This window comes from Anolis carolinensis, chromosome 5 (genome assembly GCF_035594765.1).
Source record: "Anolis carolinensis isolate JA03-04 chromosome 5, rAnoCar3.1.pri, whole genome shotgun sequence".
Lineage (NCBI taxonomy): Eukaryota > Metazoa > Chordata > Lepidosauria > Squamata > Dactyloidae > Anolis > Anolis carolinensis.
Genome location: NC_085845.1, coordinates 182,523,415 through 182,546,365, shown reverse-complemented (window position 1 = coordinate 182,546,365; position 22,951 = coordinate 182,523,415). Strand labels below are relative to the sequence as shown.

At 39.7% G+C, this 22,951-nt stretch overlaps 1 protein-coding gene across 8 annotated transcripts; it reads right to left on the bottom strand.

Annotated features, from left to right (window-relative positions):
* Positions 1-1,712: 1,712 nt before the first annotated feature.
* On the bottom strand, positions 1,713-22,896 carry wee2 (WEE2 oocyte meiosis inhibiting kinase). Of its 8 annotated transcripts, none has more exons than XM_062983093.1 (12): positions 21,975-22,896; positions 17,595-17,956; positions 14,329-14,528; positions 12,573-12,624; positions 9,411-9,583; positions 8,328-8,449; positions 6,901-7,047; positions 5,725-5,826; positions 4,522-4,607; positions 3,956-4,126; positions 3,713-3,855; positions 1,713-3,146 (listed from the first exon to the last, which is right to left on the bottom strand). In XM_062983093.1, exons 1-12 carry the CDS (start codon positions 21,994-21,996, stop codon positions 2,963-2,965), a joined length of 1,764 nt encoding a protein of 587 aa, XP_062839163.1. In that variant the 5' UTR covers positions 21,997-22,896; the 3' UTR covers positions 1,713-2,962. The 8 variants fall into 8 exon arrangements, with proteins under 8 accessions (XP_062839163.1, XP_008108748.1, XP_008108743.1 ...); XM_008110541.3 differs by lacking the exon at positions 21,975-22,896 and adding an exon at positions 20,006-20,198; XM_008110536.3 differs by lacking the exon at positions 21,975-22,896 and adding an exon at positions 19,928-20,197.
* Positions 22,897-22,951: the final 55 nt, after the last annotated feature.

Here is a 22,951-nt window from a genome sequence, read left to right as displayed (position 1 = left end):
GCAACATGGGGAAAGTAGAGGACTTGTAAGTCTCCTAGGATAGGGCAGGCATGGACAAACCTGGGCCCTCCAGGTGTTTTGGACTTCAATTCCCACCATTCCTAACAGCCTCAGGCCCTTTCGAAAGAAACCCGGGCACTGATAACTGCTGCTGAGTTTCTCCATACCTCCAGACATTCACAAAATGGGTATTTGCCAAATAAAGGATTCTCACCAGCCAGGGATCGTCCCCACCACAGCCCCCACGAGATAATATCCTACATTATCCTACAAACTGTATGTTTGCAACCGTACCATTCTTGGGCATAAATATCGATGTACAGCAGTCTCTCGCTTATCCAACGTTCTGGATTATCCAATGCATTTCTGTAGTCAATGTTTTCAATACATCATGATATTTTGGTGCTAAATTCGTAAATACAGTAATTACTATATAGCATTATTGCGTATTGAACTACTTTTTCTGTCAAATTTGTTGTATAACATGTTGTTTTGGTGCTTAATTTGTAAAATCATAACCTAATTTGATGTTTAATAGGCGTTTCCTTAATCCCTCCTTATTATCCAACATATTCGCTTATCCAACATTCTGCCAGCCCATTTATGTTGGATAAGTGAGACTCTACTGTACTTTTTGTTGTATCCACTTTGAGTTCTGATCAGGAAGTACTGTATTGGAAAATATACATAATCACATATATTGTGTGCATATTAGAAGCACTGAAATGCAGAAAAATCAGCCTTTCTGTGTGTTAGATTCTAAGGATGCACAAACTGGCAGGACAGGGAGGAGAAGGGGGGCCTGTTAGCTATACATTCCAGTGGGAGATGGTCCCTGGTATGGCTAATGGAGGGAGAGTGGACTTCTCTCCCCTGACAGGTCAAAATAGGCCCCTGATTGATGTCTATAGCTGAACCCCAGTTATCCGTAACTGGCTGCTTTTAGAGGGCTTAGATAGGAAAATGCTGAGACATGCATGTATATGCCCATGTATGCAAACATGTAAAGTGACGTACTGATGACGATATGTATGTAGAAGCATGTTTCTTTAGCTGCCTGTATTTCAAGATGTATAAAAGGGAAAGTCAACTCTTTTATCCTCACTCTGGTTTGCTTTTGGAGGAAATTCCACACCAGTGTCTCAGCTGAAAATAAAATCATCCTTTTCGGCCTCAACAAAGGATTGCTCTTGGTGTTATCTCTCCTATCAGCCACAACAGTTCCTTCTATGATAATTGTAGAACCCACAGACCTCCTGACCTAAACACATGTTCTCCTCTTTGGACATCAGATTGACAGCATTCATCATGATGCAATCTTGCCAGTTAGATAAGCTGTCTTCAATTGGCTGCTCTCCAGCTATGTTGATTTCCAGTTCTCTTACCTCCACCCAGCATGACCACATTGGCTGGGGATGCTGAGACTTTGGCAGAAAATCCCACAATATCTGAATAAAATCCCACAGTATCTGCTTTGAACTGGAATATATGACAGTGTGGACTCAGACAACCCAGTTCAAAGCAGATATTGTCGGATTTTCTGCCTTGATATTCTGGAATACAGGGCTGTATGGAAGGGCCCTCAGAAGCCAAGTCATCTGGTTGAGGAGGATTAAAGGACATACATCTATAAAACCTTCCTCAAATGACTCAAGAGATAGGGCTAGAGTCACCTTGTAGAGTCTCAAAGAAATGCCCCCACACGTACACTGTTACATAAACAAGGTAAACAATTTTATTCAAAGTATCATGTGCTTTTCTTTAGAAAAACATAAAAAAACAACAGCTAAAATACGTTCCCTAGGACAGCTAGGACTAAATTATGTCCAGGAAAGTTTGGGAAACTCATATATATGGTGTAGGAAATGTTGGACACCACCACTAAAATTACTAATCCAATATTCAAATCCTACAAATAGAAGAATCCATGGAACTGTTGTTTTTGTTGATGCAACAACATCAAAAGCTAACACTCTAACAGGGGCACAAGGCTTACTTTATTTTATTAGGAACATTTTACATAATGTCATCCCCTGAAAAGAAAGGGGTTCCAAAAAGCATTTTTACCTCCATTCCAGTGTGTTTAAAAAAATTACCCCATTTCAGACACTTACAAGCCTTTATCCATTAGTTATGTCAGTCATTCACATGTCACCAATTAAGAATAAAGCCCCTCACCCTCCCAGCCAAGACTTATCTTACCTGCTGTTGGAAAAAAAGAGAGCCAACCTGTTTCCAAATCAGGATACCTCTATTGTCAAAAGATGCACTTGTTAATTTCAAATAAGATCTCATTGCTGACAACTGTTAACATTAAATATATTTTGCTTTTGTTTGGAAGACTGAATCACTATATCCCTTCCAGATATTTCAGGACTGCGACCTCCATGATTGTTCAACATAGACTATGCCAGCTAGAGTCAATGAGAATTGAAGTTCACCACCACTTTCCCCTGGCTCTTAAGAGACTTAAAACTTAGAATGATGACATAACTTCATATAGTTTCATCCACAACTGTGAGAAGTCAACTGCTTAAGAAATATTCTCTTTCAACACACAGCTATTTCTAATCTTTTTTTAAAACAACACAAAAGGAGCTTAAAATAGGCAAATATAACAGTGAGAGAAAGGAAATAAAGTTATATGTTCTTCTGAGAATCCTGGAGAAAAAATACACCCATGACTTTTAAGAGATGTTTTGGCTGGAGAAGCTACAATGACATCACTATGCCTCCTGCACTCATGGTTTTACTGGCCTCACCATAAAACCAGCTATAGTTGACAAGCCCAGTGGAGAAAAAAATGAGGGACAGTGGGTATGAAATGAAACAATAATCTTGAAATAGGATGGATTGCAGGTTAAGATTCAGCACCATCATGGTGCAAAAAGTGAAAGTCAATTGTGATGATTTTTCTTTGGGATTTGCTTCTGTAACCTGAGAACCCTGAATTATTCAGTCCTCAGTAGCCACTGGCCGTAAAGCTAAATGACCGGGCATTTTTCCCTCCCACTAGGCGTTTCTTGTTGTTCTTAAGCCTTGAATTGGTTCCAGATTCTTGAGGCCTGGCACATTCCAAAGTCAGGTCTCTTTTGATGGCCTGCTCCTTTTTGAAGGTCTGAGCTAGACGGGCTGCCTTCAGTTCCCTAAGAAAGAGAAGCAATAATGATGAACAAAACCATCCCAAGGACATCAAAGGATTGGAATGAATATTTCTCACAGAGTGAGAAATATTAGGTTAGGGAAATCAGAAATGAGAGGGTTCCATAGGAAGGGTCACAGAGGAAGGTTGAACGCGCACTTTGCTTCCCAGAGAAATAGGACGATGGACACATCCAGCCTATCATTTCAAAAAGGCAAAAAATATATGTTACATCGGAAGTTGTAGAATTATCCTTGCAGCTAACACTAGCTGTAGTGTGTTATTTGACCCTGGACAAGTTACATACCCTCAGCCCCAGGAAACCTTGTGATAGGTTTACTTTAGGGTCTCCATAAAATGGAAACCACTTGACAGTACACCCCCCCCCCCATTATTTCTGTAATTTCTCCTCACTACACTAGTAGAACTTTAAGGTGGCAAATTAAAATGGAAAAAAAATCAGACCATGTAGTGTGTCATAAAGAAGAGGCATTTCTTCTATGGCCAATGATATGCCAGTTTCTATCAGACACCATAGCATCTAGGCTTGACCCTGTTGAAGGACTTTACCTTTCCAGCATAGCAGTTTTGAACCTCTCCACATTTAGCTGCTTCTGAAGTTGGTCAGCTTTCCCAAGAGAAGGCCGAAGGATAGGATGCTTGGTTAGTGCAGTGGCTGATGGCCTCATAACTGGGTCAGGATGAATCATAAGCTGAGAACAAAACAAATAGAAGACAGAGAGAAAGAGGTATGCTTCATATTACTGCTGAAATAACCAATGCTATTTTCATACTCCCCCAAAGGAAACTCACCTTGAGCAGTTCAATAAAGCCACGTGACAGCTGCTGTGGGATTGCTGGAAGGTTGCCTTTGCGGATGTGGTGCCACATGGTACCATTGGCAGGTAATGTCCCACAACCTGCTGCCTGAGCAACAGTTAATGCAAGAGCAAAAATGTCTGCCTTGGGCAGATAGCAGTATTGCTGTAGAAAAAGTAATAAGGAAAACGAGAGGTGTTACATCACAAGAAGCAGTGTATATATCAGGTTCAATTTAAACATGCTAGCTAGGAAGGAGGTATAGCCTAGGACACCTAGAAGGCACCAGGCTAAGGAAGGTTTTAGAAATGTGAATCTCATGTTGTCCTAAAAACAACAGTTTTGCAAGGACATAATTTTTTATAATAAAAAATCCAGGACACACCAGCCAATATCCAACAGGCAGCCCCAACCAGAATAGATCCACGGAATCAACAGGAACTTGGTACGTCAATGTTTTTGTCTTCATGTCCTGCCTTTGGAATTCCAAGAGGCTTCTGTGGGAAACACAACGTTGCACTATGCAGCAGTTTGAACCAGAAGGGCTCATATGTTCTTACCTCTTGCAAGATTTCATTGGCCAAGAACTGGCAGTCTCCTTCCTCCACTTGTGGTGTAGCTATGGATGTCACATGTCCAAGGTCTCCTAACAGAGAAACTAATGAGTTAGTTTACAAATATAAGTGCAAATTAGACTAGTCATAATAACCAGAATTCCCTAATAGTAATAAATACAAGATTAAAAATTTTTAAAATTAAAATATTTAATTTTATTAATTGACATGATTTGTGTATCAATCAGACAGTTATAGAAGCCCTACTTGAATGGAAAAGCCTTTGCATACATGCCTAGTTAAGAATGGGTAGGTTTTTCACCACAATTAGTAACCAGTTGACCATATCAGCTATGTACGATTAGCAGCAATGTGCACCAATGCAAAGACTACCTGCAATGATGAAGTTACAAATCCCCAGAATACTCAAGACACATGTATGTATAGTGTTTTGCAAATGTAAACGTAAACCTTAGGAAGCCTGGATCCTACAACAGAAGTGAGCCAAGATTAGGCCCTATATTACCTCCAGTATTAGACAGAATGATTCTCAGTTACTGGAAAACATTGGCAAACAATTCTATGCACATATTCTGCTGGTTGGCTAAGGGCTTCCCTTAGAAATTGAGTTGGCTGCTCTGCTACAGTATGCTGGACTAGAGAGGCCTCTGGTCTCATATAATTAAACTAGACATCCTCCAACTCTCAGAATTCCTGACCATTGAACATGCTGGTTAGGGCTTCCAGGGGTTGGAGGCCCAAACAGCTGGTGAGCTGGAGTTTGAGGATGCCTGAACTAAACCCTTCTTATGTTGTGGTATGGAAATAAGATTACATCCTACAGTGATTTTTACTGAATCAATTTTGTACACTAAATTTAGAACCATCACACCATACTGCAACTTTCTACTAAACCAGACATGGGGAAACTTCGGCCCTCCAGGGCTTTTGGCTTAAATTCTCACATTGTGGGAGTTGAAGTCCAGAAAACCTGGAGGGTCAAAGTTTTCCCATGCCTGCACTAAACCCATTATCATAGCCATCTGTGGAGCACGTACAGACTTTGGATAAGTAAGTCCTACAGGAGGGAGGAAAGGGATATAAAAGGCAAGGAGGGTGACCTTAGTTCAAGGGAAATTCAGAAAGCATGAACTGAAAACCACTTTGTGCCATGCTCTCCATAAGCATAAACAAAGTTAAGCTACGAACCAATTTTATATACCACACTAGAAGAGGCAAAGCCATCATCTTCACCGTCACTCTCCTCCACTCCTGCAAGCCCAATCAGCTTGTGACATATAAAGATATTGCCTGAAACCAGTAAGAAACAAGAATAATGAAGTTTGCCATGTTCACAGAGATGAATTATATCTGCAACAAGCAATAACGTTTGCATTCCACAAACATCTATCTTCACATTGCTAGGTAATGGTTGACAGTTCTTTCTCTAAGGAAACATAGGGGGCTGTGGAAGATCCTATCATGTAGGCAATGAATTTGCTTTGTGCTAGAGCTCTGGCTGATTTTATGGCTCTAACTATCATGGTCCCAAAGTCAAAAGAAACATAAAAGAACTTTCTACTGACCAGAATATTATAGGTCCTGTTTTGTTAGGCTTCACAGAACTATAAGGTTGAAAGCACTATTTTTAGACCTTCTAGTCAAATTCAGAGTGTGCTTTTGGGCTGCAATTTGCTGAATTCTCTTCTTATGTGATTTTTCAAATTAACCTTCCCATGCTCTAGTCTAATTATTCTCTTAGTGCAGGGAATTCAAAGCTGAATGGCTGTCCAGATTGTCCTTTAACACTTTTAAAAAGAAATGCAGAGAAACAGAATTGTAGGGGGGGAATTATTATCTATAGAAAACATTTTGTATAGAGAATGTCCCAGTCAGTCTCCAGCTTTTGTAGATAGAGCCCCAGTGAGTCTGAAGTCTTGGGAAACTTCTGTCAATTGAGTGTTGACAGTTTTGAACTATTGAACCAATGGTCTAAATATATGATTTGTTCTTATGTACTAGCAAACTCCCTCTGATCAAATCTTACCAATAACATACTATGATAGGTTCGCCTTAGTGTCTCCATCAGTCGGAAACAACTTGAAGACACAAAAGAACAACAAAATGGCTCAATTAGAAGAGAGGCTTATGTTTCCTTATTGCCTTGAAGCAATAGTTCTGCAGATCTAATTGAGTTTAGCAATGTAGTGATGCTGTGTCAATGCAATTTCAGTCAATGCAACTCAGCTGAAGCTTTTCAGAGTTCTGTATAAGGATAATGACACACACACACACACACCCAGCCCAGTGAATTCAGCTCACTTTTCCTCAATTGCCAGCCACGACTATTTGACACCCAGTGCATTATAGAACAGAGCAGCTTACTGGGCTTGATATCCATGTGCACTAGACCAGAAGAGTGAATATATTTCAGCCCCATGGAGACTTGCAGCAAGATCTCCTTCAGCTCAGATTCTTTGAAATAATCGGCTGTCTTCAGGTTCTCCAAAAGCACATCTTGAAGGCTACCACCTGCCAAAAACCAAGTACTGTATTATCATACTGCCAGGGCCTCAGTGTCCTGCAGTTTCCTAAAGATCTATCCTCTATAGGAATTTGCTGGGATATCCAATACAACTGTTGGTAACTTCTGCGGAAAAATAACAAAACATTGCCTGGAGGACCTAGTAGATTTCCTCTGCAGAAGCAGATAAGTGAAACCATGGATATAGGTGATGTGATTATGGGGATCTTTGTGTACCTGAAGTGCAAAGTCCATGGAAAAGTATGTACTTTCATTTAGTTAATAATATATACTGAATGTCAATTCAGAGTGAAACTGAAGTATAGTACAACAATTATGGAGTATCCAAAAGATACCATTTTCTTTAAAAAAAATGAGTTATAGGTGGTAATACAGTAGAATATCATGTTCAGATCAAAACGATCAAAATGGATTAAATCACTTCAGTACAGGGCTTAAAATTGCATTTTATAGCAAAATAATACATATCCTCAGCACAGTTTTGAAAAATTATTCTTGTAAAATTTGTTCAGATGGATTTGGTACCTTTTGGGAAACAAGCTCCACCATTGGTTGACAGATCAGAGTCTGGAAAACTAACTGGCTGGCTGCTAGGTTATAGAAATTATAGTCCTCACTGTAAGTTATTCAGCCTCCATGCCTGAATGCTTATGTCAGTACATAACAATGGAAAACAAAATAGACCTAGTATACTCTGAGAACCAGAACTGGCTTTGACTCCCTATTAAGTAAATATGCGACACCAGTGCTTTTCAATCTTTGGTCCTCCAGAATATTATGCATTTCAGTTCCCAAGAATCCCAGCCAGCATGGTAAGTGGTCAGGAATTTCAGGAGCTGAAGTTCCAAATGTTATCAGGACCAAAGTTTAAGAATTACTATACCAGTTGATGAGTCTAGAACACCATGTACAGAAAGCACTCTTGATGCATGGAACATGATATATTTACAAGAAACATTATAACTTCCCCTGTTCCATCTCCCTCTCCACTTGAGTATACTTGGGTAACATGAGGTTACAATTAAAGTGTTGTATGTAGAAATCCTAAGCATAAAAATGAACAGGCTACTTCGGAAAGAAGGGATTCTCTAGGTTCTCGAAGGCAACTGTTATGGTATACTGCAAGGGAAAAAATTTAATGGTGTTGGATTATATTATTTGCTTTCAAAGAACCATGGTCTAGCCAGGAATGTATCCCCTGCAATTATGGAAGTACTACTGTACTTTGAAGCTGAACAAATATTTGAAAGGTGGGACACCTTCTTACCATTGCAGTGTTCATTCTGAATAATCATGTGATCATCTTCTGCCCAAGCTGAGTAGTAACGCACCACGTGAGGATGATGGCCAAGCACTGCATGGGCATAGACTTCTCGCAAAGCCATTTGCCTGCAAAGAAAAAAAGAAAGATAAAACAAAGGCCCCCCATTCAAACTGTGATACTGTTATGCTATTAGGGGTTTGGATAGAAGGCAATTAATGAGACCAGATAGATTGCTGCAGACATTCTTAATGGTCCCAAAGCCCCTTCATACTATAAACTATGGCTACACTTTAAATGTGACTCCATCCTATGGATATTTGGAATTTGTAGCCTCGGGAAATGTATTTAAAATTCTCAATCAGAGTTCAAATCCAATTAAAATGGAATCATACTGCTATAAATGTGCAGTATAAAAGTGCCCCTGATGAAGCTGGTTGGTTTTTTTAAAAAAAGTGAGATTAGTTTACTTCTTTAACAGTGCAGTGATATCTGGAAAGAATCCCTGTATCAGGAGAAAGATAGATTAAGAAAAATTAAATAAAGGGTCAATTGTTTCTCCCCTTACTCCTAATTTTGTATGTAATATAGAAACATCATGATTTATAAGTACTGATATCCCCTCTCCTTCTATTTCAACTGCCTAACCTCTGTTCAAAACTGTGGCCATTGTTATATCTTGTGGCAGTGGAGTCCATTGGTTGAGCTATGGATTTTTTTGCATTACACAATAAATACAGTACTTCTCCATTAACTGTCAACCCCTGGCTTCTGTAAAATAAAACCATAAAAGTTAAATTAGAATCCAAGTGATACATTTCTGTAGAGTGAAAGGACTATGTAAAGAAGCAGCTTTTTTATCTTTCTCTTTGAATGTATCTTCACTGGATGTCTCTAGTTTTAGTACTGTGGAACAGAGGAAAAATCTCCCTACCACTTTCTCTACGTGCCTTTATTCTTTTGGCTACTATTCAACATACCAGAAAAAAACCTGTTTAGAGGATGTACAAAATAATATGACAGGTTCAAAGGCAATTATTGCCTCTAAATGCACATTAGAAGACATGCACAAGGGTAGGTTTCACTTACTCATCTGAGGATCCAGCAAGGGGCCTCTTTGAGCGCTTGATGGCATAAACACATCCATCCAGCCTTTTGATGCACTTGTATACTGAACCAAATTCCCCCACACCAATTTTCTCCAGCTCCAAGAATTCCTTCTTGTAACGAGAAACCATGTTGCTTTCACGCAAAAGGAATCTCTAAAGGTTGATAAGAAAAACAAACAAACATGTAAGTTAAAGACAAATTATCTCCAAGAGACTGCATAATTTAAAATCTTTCTCTATGGTTATGTCCAATATTTCTTAATATACAGTAGAGTCTCACTTATCCAATGTTCTGGATTATCCAACGCATTTTGTAGTCAGTGTTTTCAATACATCGTGATATTTTGGTGCTAAATTCGTATATACAGTAATTACTACATAGCATTACTGCATATTGAACTACTTTTTCTGTCAAATGTGTTGTATAACATGATGTTTTGGTGCTTAATTTATAAAATCATAACCTAATTTTATGTTTAATAGGCTTTTCCTTAATCCCCCCTTATTATCCCACATATTCGCTTATCCAACGTTCTGCCGGCCCGTTTATATTGGATAAGTGAGACTCTACTGTATATACACATGCAATGAACCACCACAGTTTGCCTTGCCAGAAAAAAAAAACTAGTTTTCTGCATGGCTTATTAATAGAACATTAATATTTTAAAGACCAGATATGTTGACTAAGTTAGCAATATAAGTAGAACTAGAGTGCATCTACACTGTAAAATTAATGCAGTTCGACACCACTTTAACTGCCATGGCTCAATGTTATGGCATCTGGGGAACTGTTACTTTACAAGATATTTAGTCTTCTCTGTCAGAGTGCTGGCGTTTCACCAAACTACAAATCCCATCATTCCATAGCATTGGGCCATGGCAGTTAAAGTGGAGTTAAATTGCATTAATTGTACAGCTCAGATACACCCCAAGACTGCTTAGTTTCTGTCAAGTCCTAGATTTTCAAGGGAAAAGTTTTATGCTTTAGAATCAGTTTGGGCTCTCACCAGAAGAGGGCAATGCCGATTTATCATTTGATGATTCCTACTGGGAGACCAAAATCCATTTTGTAAACAGTAGTAATTGTGCTCAGCACTGACTCAAGGAAAAGGGAGCCAGATGAGAGATTTGTGCAGCAGAACATAGGGACAGGCAACACTGCGGGAGATATTTATCTAACAGTCAGTACAGTTCTCTGCTTCTCTTTCCTCCCCAGCCCATGCAAAAAGCTTTGTCTTCATTAGATTTTCAATTAGAAGCTTGTGATTGCTTAATTTCTCCCCTGGTAGCCTCAACAACAACAAAGCCAAGACAGTTGGTGGTGATAATGATAAGACAAAAGCATTTAGAGCCCATCAACATGTGCAGAAAGCGCAAGAGCAATTATCTAATCCCACTAGATCCCTCTGTGTGTGTGTGCTTGGCCTCCCAGAGACATAAATCCCTCCATACAGAAAGCTACACTCAATAGAAAGGTTTTGAATAGATTAGCTTTTTGTTGTCTTACAAGGCCCCTTCTTAATATGTCACAACAGCTTTCCACAGACTCAGGTTTACAAGGCAAAGAATACATAGGGACACTAGAATTCTGGAGCGGTGCCTCCCAGAAATACGTTCCTTGTTGCAATGCAAATATTTCAAATCCATGTTGCTTTGTCATCTCTCCATCCCTGTCCACATTTCTTTGTTCTCTGAAACTATTGTTATGAATCTGAATGACTGTGTCAAATTAAACAAACATATCTGCAGTACATTCACTTCTTCACTTCACTTTATTTCTTAATTAGTCGCTCTCCACCAGAGTGCTCTGAGCGACTTACAATTTAAAATATCATTCCACAATATAAAAAACATTCAACATAAAAACATTCAACAGTGACTATTTAAGTAAATCAGATCTAATCAGTACATGTGACCTTGAAACCAAGACTTATGAGAAATGACTTGGAAAACTGGATGTGTTTGACTTGGAGAAGACTGAGAGGTGATATGATGGGCACCTTTCAATAGCTGAAGGGGTGCCATGTAGAAGTGTTTAATCTGCAAGGTATATTTGGAATTCAACAGATAGAATCACTGGCCATACTGTTTGAGACTTTTAGAAGTTGAAGTCCAAAACATTAGGAAGACTTAAGGTTTAGATTCACGAATGTAGAAGACAGAAGTAGTTTGTGTTCTGCTGCTCCAGAATTCTATTAGTTCAGTGTCAGGCTAGTATATGAACCAATAGATCCAAATTACAAAAAAGGATTCCACCTAAACATTAGAATTTTGAAATGGTAAGCGCTGTTCAACCATGGAATAAACTGCCTTGAGGAGTGGTAGACTCTCCATATTTGGAGACCTCTTAACAGAGAATGGATGGCCATCTCTTGAGAGTGTTTTAGTTGTATAGTCCTGGATAGCAGGTAATTGGATCAGATAATGCATAAAACACAGGAAAGTAAACATCAAGCAGTAACCTATAGCAGCAGCCATGAGTTCAGCCAAATGCTTTTCCTCCCCTCCCACCCATCATTAACTTATCATTAGAAGTTTTTAGCAAACTTAGACCTGGGAGAGGTTTTCTACTAGATTGCTCTTCCAGATATTCTTGGGACTTCACCTCCCATAATTCTGCATCATTGGGTATGCTGGAGTGATGGGCATTCAACAGCACCAAGATAGTCAGTTGTTATCCACCTTCACAGATTAAGTGAAGGAAAGGCGGGGTAGTTGAACATTGAGTTTCCAGGATGGTATGAACAATGGTAGAAATTTGTTGCCCTCTTTGATTTAAAGCAGTGCATATCAATGAATCCATCCACAATCATGGCTGTGGTATTCTGGGAACTACAAGCCAGAAAGAGGAATAGTTTCCATGCTCTATATTTCAATAAGACTGCAAATGTGCTTTGGTTCTGCAGCTTGAAGCCTTATAAGTAATGTAATATTTCAATCAGTTCTTTCATTGTACTCCTGTTTCATTTCCATTTCCTTTATTTGGTTTTATGTGACATTTTAAAATTAAAGAAGGCAGTAAGCCCTTATGATTATGTTCTTGTAATACATTCATTGCCCACTGCTGTAGGTTGCCAAGCAGCTTTCTCTTTCACATATAGAACCATAGGCACTTCTGCACCTAGGCAAACACACTACTCACCTTGGCTGGCAAGCCAAGCTCCATTGGACTCCCTTTTTGGCTGGGATCATCCCTAAAACAATATTAATCTCATGAATGGTTTCCTTGCACACACATATAGTCAACAAGCCTTCAATTTCACCATTTAAATATTTAAGCATGAGCTTCAGGAACTACTCAAACTTTATAAAATATTTATACAGGCATGTCTGCATGTAAAGTGAACAGAAACCACAAGAAAATTCACTCTAGACATACAGAGGCTACAGCCTTCAACTCGGGAGATTCATATTCTAGTTTGGGATTAATTCAGATTCCTCCTTAATGTGTGAATCCTTGATACCTGGGGAGACGAGGAATATGGTAGTGTGCCATTTCAGCAAAGGAAATCCATTCTCAAGTTGTAAAATCCAAGTCTCTAAACTGATTTGGAAGGAAATATTCATGCAATTTCAAACAGATCTATAAAGGCTCTATTCAAACAGCAAGTCCCCTTTCTTCTTTACAAATGCGGATGAAAAAATATATATGCTAGATTTGCAACAAAATAATATATCTTCCCAAAGCTCTTCCAGATTGTTTTAAATAAGCGTGACTCTTATAGCATATATTTTAGGGTTTTTAAAGCTACTGTTGCCTTTGTAACCATTCATTCCATTCTTTGGGGGGGGGGGGATATTTCTGGTGATCTATTGTGTTATGATGATGATGATGATGATTATTATTATTAGAGTTATGTATACCCCGCTTTATCTTTCCCGCAGGAGACTCAAAGGCAACTAGGATTTTATTAAGGGCATGGTTTGTTGAAGTGGTTTGTAATTTAAAGGGTATAGCGTTATTTTGGACTATGGCTCTAGAGATCAGAGCTCAATTCCTCACTCTGCTATCGAAACCCACTGTGACTTTAGGTGAGTCACATACTCTCAATCCCAGAAATCCCCAGGATAGGCCCACTTTAGAATAATCATAAACCAGAATACCCTTAAGTCCCAACCAGCATGGTTAAAGCTCAGTTCAGTGTTCAGTAGATTTTCTTGTAGTCAAGACAAAGGAACTCTCTTTGGGATATGATGATGGATTGAAAAGCTTCTGGAGAACCTTTCCATAAGGAACTGTGAAAAACCGAAGAAGAGAACCCTCTAGTCTAATACCTGCTTGATATTGGAAACCCAGAAACATCTTTAACAAGGAGAGCTCCATTATAGAGTAGGGATTAGAGCACTAGGAATGAGAAAACCTAAATTCAAATTCAACTGAAATTCTCACTCAGCCATAAAACTTGAGCCAGACATAATAAAATAGCTGTTGCCAGGCAAAAATGCATAAAAGCACCATATCCAGCTGAGTAGCAATCATTTAAAAGGAGAATGGCCTCCATTACTAAACTTCTCAGTGGAAAAAAATACTCTCTCAAGAAACCCAAAAACTGTGAGAAAAATAGTTTTGGAAGGTGCCATGTAAAGTATAACATATTTTTTGCACAAGTTGTGAAAGACATCTGTTTGCCACAAAATGCAATCTTCATTTGTTCTGTATCTTGCATTTATTATGTTTTGCTTTGGATTAATCATTGCATGGAAAGCACAAGCTGAACATGCAAGTCTGGTTACTGAGATATGTATCTTTGAGAAAATCCTATTGTGGAATGAAAAACATAGTCATCTTGGAGAGTACACACTCCTCTTAATATGTAGTTTGGCTCCAGAATAGTTACTCTACCATTCCATTTTGCATTCCAAGTTAGACAAAATATCTTAAGTTAGAAAATACTCACAATTCTCCTCTAGTTTTCCTTTTCCCACTGGGATGGAAAACCATCTGTCTATATGAATCAGGTGTAAAAGGATTAATATTAACCAGAGAATTTGAGGGAGGCTCCTCAGAATCTGTACATGAGTTGAACCGCAAATTTCTTATCCCTTTGGGGGAGAATTTTCCCACCGGTGAAGGGAAAGCTGTCTTGCCCAGGAGACTCTAAAAAAAAAAAAAAGATAGAAAATAAAAGAATGTGCAAAACCATTAGTTATACGATTGCTTGATTTGCAAATAAAAAACACCTTTATTACATTATTTATTTTTAAAATGGTATATCAATAAGAAAGGTTCCAATAATAATTCATCAAGTATAGATTCACAAAACTAGACTATAAATTTGAGGCAGGGACTGTCTAAAGATAATACACAAAAAGAATGGGGAAGGAAAAATAAAACAACAGAAAATAGGTGTTTTTAATGTTATACCATTAAGACCTTCCCTCAACCTAATGCATATGCAATGGCTTTAATGAAACAGGAAGTGGTTTGCAGTCTTTTTCAAATTTATACTTCGGTGTTCCCAACATCCATGGTAAGTGCATCATGAGTTTTAGCATGCATGCCAGAATCCAAAATGCTAATATGTTATCAATGTGCTTTATAATATAATATAAAGTCTGATTGACTTTGTCCCTCTGGCCAACAAAGGCCATCTGACCTAGTGCTCTCTTTCCAAAAGAATCGAGTCAGCTAACCAAATACCTCTGGGAAGATTATGGCAAGGAATGAAGCCAATAAACTAAGAGCTAAGCAAAAAACTGCTGGCCCTAAAGCCCCTCACTTCCAAGGTGCTTGCCTTCCAGATGCTGTTGGACTTCCAGCATTTTTTACTATGGGCCTTGCTAGCCAGGGCCCATAGTGATTAATAATAATAATAATAATAATAATAATAATAATAATACTTTATTTATATCCTGCACCTCTCCCCCTGAGGAAACTCAGGATGGTTGACATTGAAAAGGCTTCACGATCCCTTCCCTTGCTCAAGAGTAAGTCTGGCTGTGTTTTCCCATCAGCCGCTGTGTGGTCAGGATTTGAACCTGGGCTCTTTTCCATGCAAAGACCTTCAAACTGAATTTGTCTCTGTCACAAGGTGGACCAATTTATACAAATTGCTTTTGGAACGTCAAAAGTCAATTGCCAAATTCATCTTCATGTCAAGAAGGATCTTTATCAGCCACTGAATTTTTTAAAATTAGAGAAAGTAAAAAAAAAAAAAGGTTCAAACTTAACTGTGCTACTTTCACAGCAGGATTTTCTGGGTAGAAAGGCTCAATATGGAGCCACAGATGCCAGTGAATTCCTCTCAGATATCTATCTTAACAAGCAGGAAGATGAAGAGGATTTTCTAAATTGTTCCATTTCAGATTTTAAAAGAGCAAAACACAATTAAAGAATCAATAAGGATTGTGTCTTTACAGCCTGCAGAGACTCTACATCCAACCTGGGACGAGAAAGTGACAGCAGCTGCTTTGAAGAAAAGCTGTTCCTAGTGGTGCTCTGATGGTTTTGATAGTTAGGAGGAAAATACATATTGTACCCCTGTGCTCAATAGAAAACTCGGAAAAGTGGAAGTATGAAGTAGTAACCTCAGATCACCTTACTAAAAACTTATTTTGGAGAACTATAAGTCTTATTGTTCTGTTAATCAAAATTGGCTGGGGGGAATCTAGGAGCTGTAGTAAAAAATAAAAGTGACTGTTTCGCATTCTGCAATTGCACAGATTGGCCCAGAAAGCAAGTAAAGAACCACAAAACCTTTTAATGATGTTTTTCTACCCAAATCAATGGGCAAGATGACATCCACTCCCATTTCATGTGCAGAAGCTGGTAAGAATAGCAGTTGGATATCTCTACACTGGTGATGGGGCAGTACTTTCCACCTGAAAGCAATAGCTGAGGGAGTGCATGATAGGCCATGTCCTTCAACATCTTTCCACCACTCTTTGAGATAGCGTCCTTCTCATAGAATCATAGAATAGTAGAGTTGGAAGAGACCTCATGGGCCATCCAGTCCAACCCCCTGCTAAGAAGCAGGAAATCGCATTCAAAGCACCCCCGACAGATGGCCATCCAGCCTCTGTTTAAAAGCCTCCAAAGAAGGAGCCTCCACCACAGTCCGGGGGAGAGAGTTCCACTGCCAAACAGCCCTCACAGTGAGGAAGTTCTTCCTAATGTTCAGGTAATGTTCTCCTCCCTGACAGAACCAGCCCTGCCAACAGATGCATCTAAACTCTAGAATTAATGCAATTTGGCATGTCTTTAACTGCCATGGCTCAATGCTATGGAAGTGTAGTTTGGTGAAGCACTGGGGTTCTTTCGCAGAGGAAGCTAAAGATCTTGTAAACTAGGGAAGGAAAGAGATCCCTCTCCTCTTCCATAACCAGAATACAACAATTTTGGGCCTTCTGTGTCGAAAGTTGGAGGAAGAAGACAGCCTTGTAATATAAATTCCATAAGAAGTAGTGCTTTCTTTAGTTGCAGTCAGAAAAATGAAGAGTAAGTGGATGCAACCAATCTGTCAGTTTAATCTGAAGGTAGGCTTTGATTCTTCCTGCAGCTCTCAGTCTGGACACACTATTTAGATTTTACTTTTACCCAAGATAATCTTTACCTGCTCGAGGTTGCCAGCGCCACCTCTCCCCATGAACAACTCAAGTCAAGATGCATAATATCAAGAGCCAGCAAAGTTATTTTTGGTATGTAAGGCAAAAATCCAATATCACATGGATCTCTCCCCACCTCCTTTCATTTCACCCGAGATCTGCTGCTTGAAACAGCTACCTTGGTGTGCTAAATGGTATAGATGGCCCTGCTTATAACAATTAAACAAAGGCGAAAGCTTTATTGGAGAATCAGAAATTTCTACCTCTAAGGTTTATAGCAACAAACAAGGCAGACTAATAGGTTCAGGAGTAGGAAGTAACTAGAAAGGTTAAGAAAAAGCCATTCAGCACCATATGATTCTCCACGCTCCATGCTGAAGCTAAAGGTTCAGAGTGTGCTTCATGTCATACTTTGGATACTTGTCACATAAAACTAAAGCACAAATATTTTGGATTACTGTACATCCAACATCCATCCTAATTACAATAGACCCACTGAAACGAACTGAGTGGTAACCAATTTGAGTGCCAACCAATCTGAAAGCCTTAAATTTCAGTGTGTGATTTAGATAGGGTATATGTAGGATTTTATCCATTACTGCTGCCCCTGCCATTTTACCTTTGGGGTGTTGGGAGTATCACAGAGCTGCAGCTTTTGCCATGTGACATAGTGTAAAGGAGTCTCAGGGTAGTTCTCCAAAGGTGTGATGTTCTTTCTCCGAGATTCCTTGCCTTTCCTCACAGGAGTTGCCCAAGACTTTGGGAGATCTGGAGAGAAATCATCTTGTTGCCGTTGTGGAGTAACAGGGATTGGACAGTTTGACTGCCAATCTTGAAATGCCCAGTCTTTCTGTGGAGTGACAGGTCTCACTTCTTCCTCATGGATGCTGTTGTCCTCTTCTAACTCAATGTCTTCTCCACAGCTGGAAAAATCCAGCTTCTGGACAGGTTGGTTACTGCAGTTCCAGTCATCCATGGCAACTACAAAGAAAAAGAAAGCATGCAATGACATATGTTTTAATTGCCCCAATTTGGCAAAGACAGATCCAATGAATCCTTTGTCATCCCGCTTTGTCAGAGTGTTCTAGTTGTATCATCCTTTGTTCTCAGATCACTCCAGTTGTTACAATCTAAATTCAAAGTACAAAAGTAATTTGCACTCAGCTCACTCAGGGAGGAAGGGAGATAATCTTTGCTTCCCAGTAGATTCAAGCTTAAGCAAACTGCTGCATCTTCTAGCTTTTCTGTTCTTCCTCCTTAAGCAGCTTTTGCCACTTAGATCACACTGGTGTTACTTGGTTCTGTCATCTGTTAAATGCTGGAGGGTATACACTGTAGACTCAAGGCTTTATAGCCATAATCTATACCTTGCCTCTCCTCCGCCAACCAGAATTCAGTGCTTGGAAATTAAAGAGGCCCTGGCAATACCCAGCCAGCTGAATCCTTACAGGCATTTATCTCACAGCTTCCTTAATTGTTGGTTTTCACAAGCCTGACTTCTCTTTCATCAGATGATCTCTACTATGGTTTTCAACTTTTACATATTACACACAAAACTCTATTTTGAACAACCCTTTCCTCCCATTTACCAGAATTGTTATAATTAACAAAAGTATTAGAAAACAGAGTTTGAAAAAGCTCTGTATTAGGAAAGGATTTGGCCTTTTAAAGCAAGACCCGATTCTTATGTTAAACCTAACTTTCTATGTACACTTACTTGGTGGGAAAGCCCTATTAAACTGAGTGGCTCTCTTTTCCAGGCAAATAGGAACAAGAGGCGTCTGCACACAGACTTTATATTCATTAGGAATAAATCAGTCAGGCTACAGCTGTACTCACACAAGGGCTGAAGTCACTCAGGCATTACACAAGCGAGAAAAGACTTTACATAATAACCCCTTTACATGGACCTCTAGACCCCAGAAGAAAAGGGCCTATGCTACATGCAGGTGCAAAGGCCTCCAGCCAGCTAGCAAATGCTGTCAAGCTCCATATTTGGGGGTTGGTTTCTTGTTGAATGACCCACAGAATTTATAACCATTCAAAGGGAAGATGCACTAGCATTAAAAGACAACAATTAAAAGGAAAGTCATAATCTATTTCAAATTACCCCTGACCATTTCTTGCTATCCTCTTTTTGTTGAAACTACCAGTGTGGACCCAGTGGAAGTAAATGCACTTAAGAAGACCAGCTTCCTGCTTGGTCTATCCTGCAAAGATGTATGTCCACATCAGCAACTCGATCACCTGCCCTCTTTCAACATGCAAGGCAATAAAAAGAGCCAATATACAGAACATTTTCTTTCATTTAACTTGTACTCTTCAACTCTATGTATCATGGTGTGGACTGGGTCGGAAGAGAGAAAGGAGGCATGGGAATAGGCACGGGAGAAAAAAAGCAAGGAAGGCAGAAGCATTGGTAAATTATCTTTAAAAGGGAGGACAACTTGGCCAAACTTCCCAAAACTGGGATTGATGGGATGTTTTTACATGCAGTTGGGCAGAAAATGTGCAGTTGAACAAAAATGCAGTAAAAAGACCTGATATTTAGCTGAAAAAGATGGGTCACATAGTATGCACTGATGGCACTTCTGAATTAATTGCAACTGTTTAGTATAAAAATATCGCACTACCGGAGACACCACTACTGACAAAAAGTGTAACTAAAGAGCAGAGAACTGGCTTTCTGCTACAACATTCAGGTATTCTTGTGGGGATTGTGCAAATGAAAGATAACTTTTTAAAACATATGGTAACTTAACTAGCACAAAAAAATTCCTGCTAGTTTCACTTGGGTGCCAGTTTTGGCAAAAGAGAAAGGTATAATTTAAGACATTAATACTAACAATAATTCTGAGAAGAGTACTACCAATCTCAGAGGGACTTCATTCTAAAATACTTTAGTTTACTAAGAACTTAGTGAAAATATACACACAGATCATGCAAACTTACTTGTGAGTAAGAATCTTTAACTTGTAGTTGAATTCCACACATTTACTCAGAATATCTGCTTTGCTTAGAGGTCCTTACCCACAGCTAACTGTGCTTGTGCTGGTAAATGAAGGACGGGAACTGTATGGATGCTGAACTGCAACTTCTTCTTGGATGGCCAATGATAGGAATGCTGGGAGTTCCTGCCTTGGTCAAACCCACTTACTTACTTCGGAATAAATCAGATTGAAACAGAGCACTTCAACATATGTAGAATTGGAGCAACCCAGATTCCAAATCTTCAGACATGAAGCTTTTATGCCAGGTATTGCTTCTCTGCCTAACTCTGGGTTTTGTATATTAGGTATATATATAACACTTAAGGTGTGATAGAAATTAAAACAATCCCTGATTTTAGAATACTAAAATACACATTCTACTAAGTCAACTGTAATGTTGCAGCCCAAGCAGACAAAAAGACTTAAGAGTGAATTCCTTCTCATGTTTGCTTGATAACCCACGTGCTCCCAAGAAAGTAAACAGAAGTCTGCAACGTGAAGTAGTATTTAAAAACAGGAGTTTGGTGTTGTAAAGTTGCATAGGATTGAATCACAAGGCACTAGTGCTGTTCTCTCAAATGGAGCAAGTTCGACATAGCAGCCTAAGGTATGTTGAAGGCATCAAATTGGTGGTATCACAGGAGAGATGCAAACTACATCAAGTGTCAACATCAAAGGGAGTGACACCAAAATGACTCTTATTTTGTGCAGTTTCAGCAGAAATGTACTTTTAAAAACTCCATGTACCTAAATATAACCACAAAATATTGATGATATCCCTGGATGACCATTATAGCCATGAGCTAAAAAGGTGGAAACAACATTTTTTCTAGTTGTGTTAGTTATGTTTGTGTTGTTTTTGTAATGTAATTATGTTTGGCTGTTTCCCCTACATATTGTTTTACATAAATAAAAGGTGATTTGTGTGTATGGTTGTGTGTGTGTAGAGAGTGAGCATGTTATTGGTATATATGAATGAAAACTAAGCATAGCCAAGTCTGGTTAGGACTGAACCGAGAAACCAGGTGCTCAAGTGGGATGGGGAGTTTAGGTGTTCAAAACCGCTCCCAGTGTTTCAGGTTAGAAAAGCCTGATTTACTCCTGAATTTTAACTGATTAATCAAATCCTCATACTAAGTCTATAAGAAGCAAAAATGAAACAAGTCCATCTAGAACTGCAAGCACTATCTCAACCAAATTTTGACAATTTATTCACAGTCATTACTTGTAACAATAGCTGATATAGTGGAAGCAACCAAGTTGGCCCACCCATAACTGGCAGGCAAATCCTAAGGCATAAGGGGGCGATTTGAAGACCGCCCGTGAAGAAGATCAGACATTGTAGGAGTGGTTGCAGGCTATTTGAGGCTGCTCTGCCCCCCTGCTGTGCTCTTTGCTTCAGCTTGAGGGAGGAGGCAGGATCCTAATGGGACTTTAGACCTTTCTCTCCTTGCTCCTACCCCATTTCCATAGGATAGTAGGGTTCCCATTGCTATGCTTTTGCCTCAGGGATTCGCCCTACAATTTGGCAGTTTCTGTCCTTGGCATTTATTGGCAGGAATTTCCAATAAAGGCATGAGGGCTGAGCTGGAGGTTTGGGTCGCTGCATTAGGCAGAGCCCCCCCCCCCCCCCCCCCCCGAGTTGTCTCAAGGCAGGCACATCCCATAGCAAAGGAAGTTCTCCTTTTAGAATAAACTCTTAATAAGTTGTTGCCCGGATGAGTCACACACTCTCGACCTCAAATCATGTTTGCTGGGCCACAGAGGAAGGTTGCAGACAACTCCTTCCTTTAAATGAATTGTTGTCTGGAGAGTCACACTCTCAGCCCCAGAAAGGCACAGGCAATTCCACTCATTAACTGTCATCATATACTGAGGCCTACATTTTATTGCATATCTCATGTTACCGGTAGGAGTTAAGCTTTGGCCTCATGTTAGGCTTTAAACTCTTGCAATTACAGTATATTGGGTAGGGGAGCTCTCTTTGGTTTCAGGTCTTTGAATCTTACCATTACATTGGGAGGCGTCCATCTTGTTCTAGGCCTCATGTCCAGCTTTATTGCCTTTGCCGATATATTAGGAAGCCTTCATTTGGAGGTCTCCGTTTTGTTCAGACTTCATGTCAGGCTTCATGCCTTTGGGCTGTTGTCCCAGGCTGGGGTCGTTCTGGAGGAGGCCATGGGGTCTTCTTCTGTGTCTGAGAGGCCCTCCAGGTTCTGCCTGGTCAGACTCATGGCCTAACAAACTAGAAGGCATCAGATCTGGTCTGTTCTGGAAACTCTGTAGTCATACTCCCTTGGCCTCAGAGCAAGGCACAATTTATATTGGAAGTATAAATCTTCATTATGTGGCCAACTGCCTGGTTCGGGGTGGATATCCTGGATGTGGCCTTCAGGGCTTTATTTTCTGGTAGGGGCTGTTTGCTATGCTGCCACAGGGGACCCGCTTGCTCAGGCTCAAAGACCCAGGGATTGATTTGATACTGTTTCTGCAGAACCAGTTTGGACAAGTTTTCAGTGCTGACTGAGTACTGTTGGTGTAGAAAGCAGTGAACTCAGAGAGGCCTTGCTGTTTTGAGGCCTGTTTGCTGCTGAGAAAAGAGGGAGAAGAACCAGGACTGTATTTCTCTCTGAAGCAATTTGTGGACTGAGAAAGAACTATTTATGACTGTAGACTTCTGTAAGTGATCAGAGGGATCATTGTAAATACTGTTTTTTGATCTCTTGGAATCAGTAAAGTTCCTGTATTTTTGTTCTGCAAACCTGGCATGTTATTGTTCTACGGGTGATTCTGGATCGCAGGCACATGTAAGAGCTTCCCTTTATCATTTTTTTTTATGTCAGGAGCAACCTGAGTCGTTTCTGGAGTGAGAGAATTGGCCGTCTGCAAGGACGTTACCCAAGGGATGCCCGGATGTTTTGATGTTTTACCATCCTTGTGGGAGGCTTCTCTCATGTCCCCGCATGGAGCTGGAGCTGATAGAGGG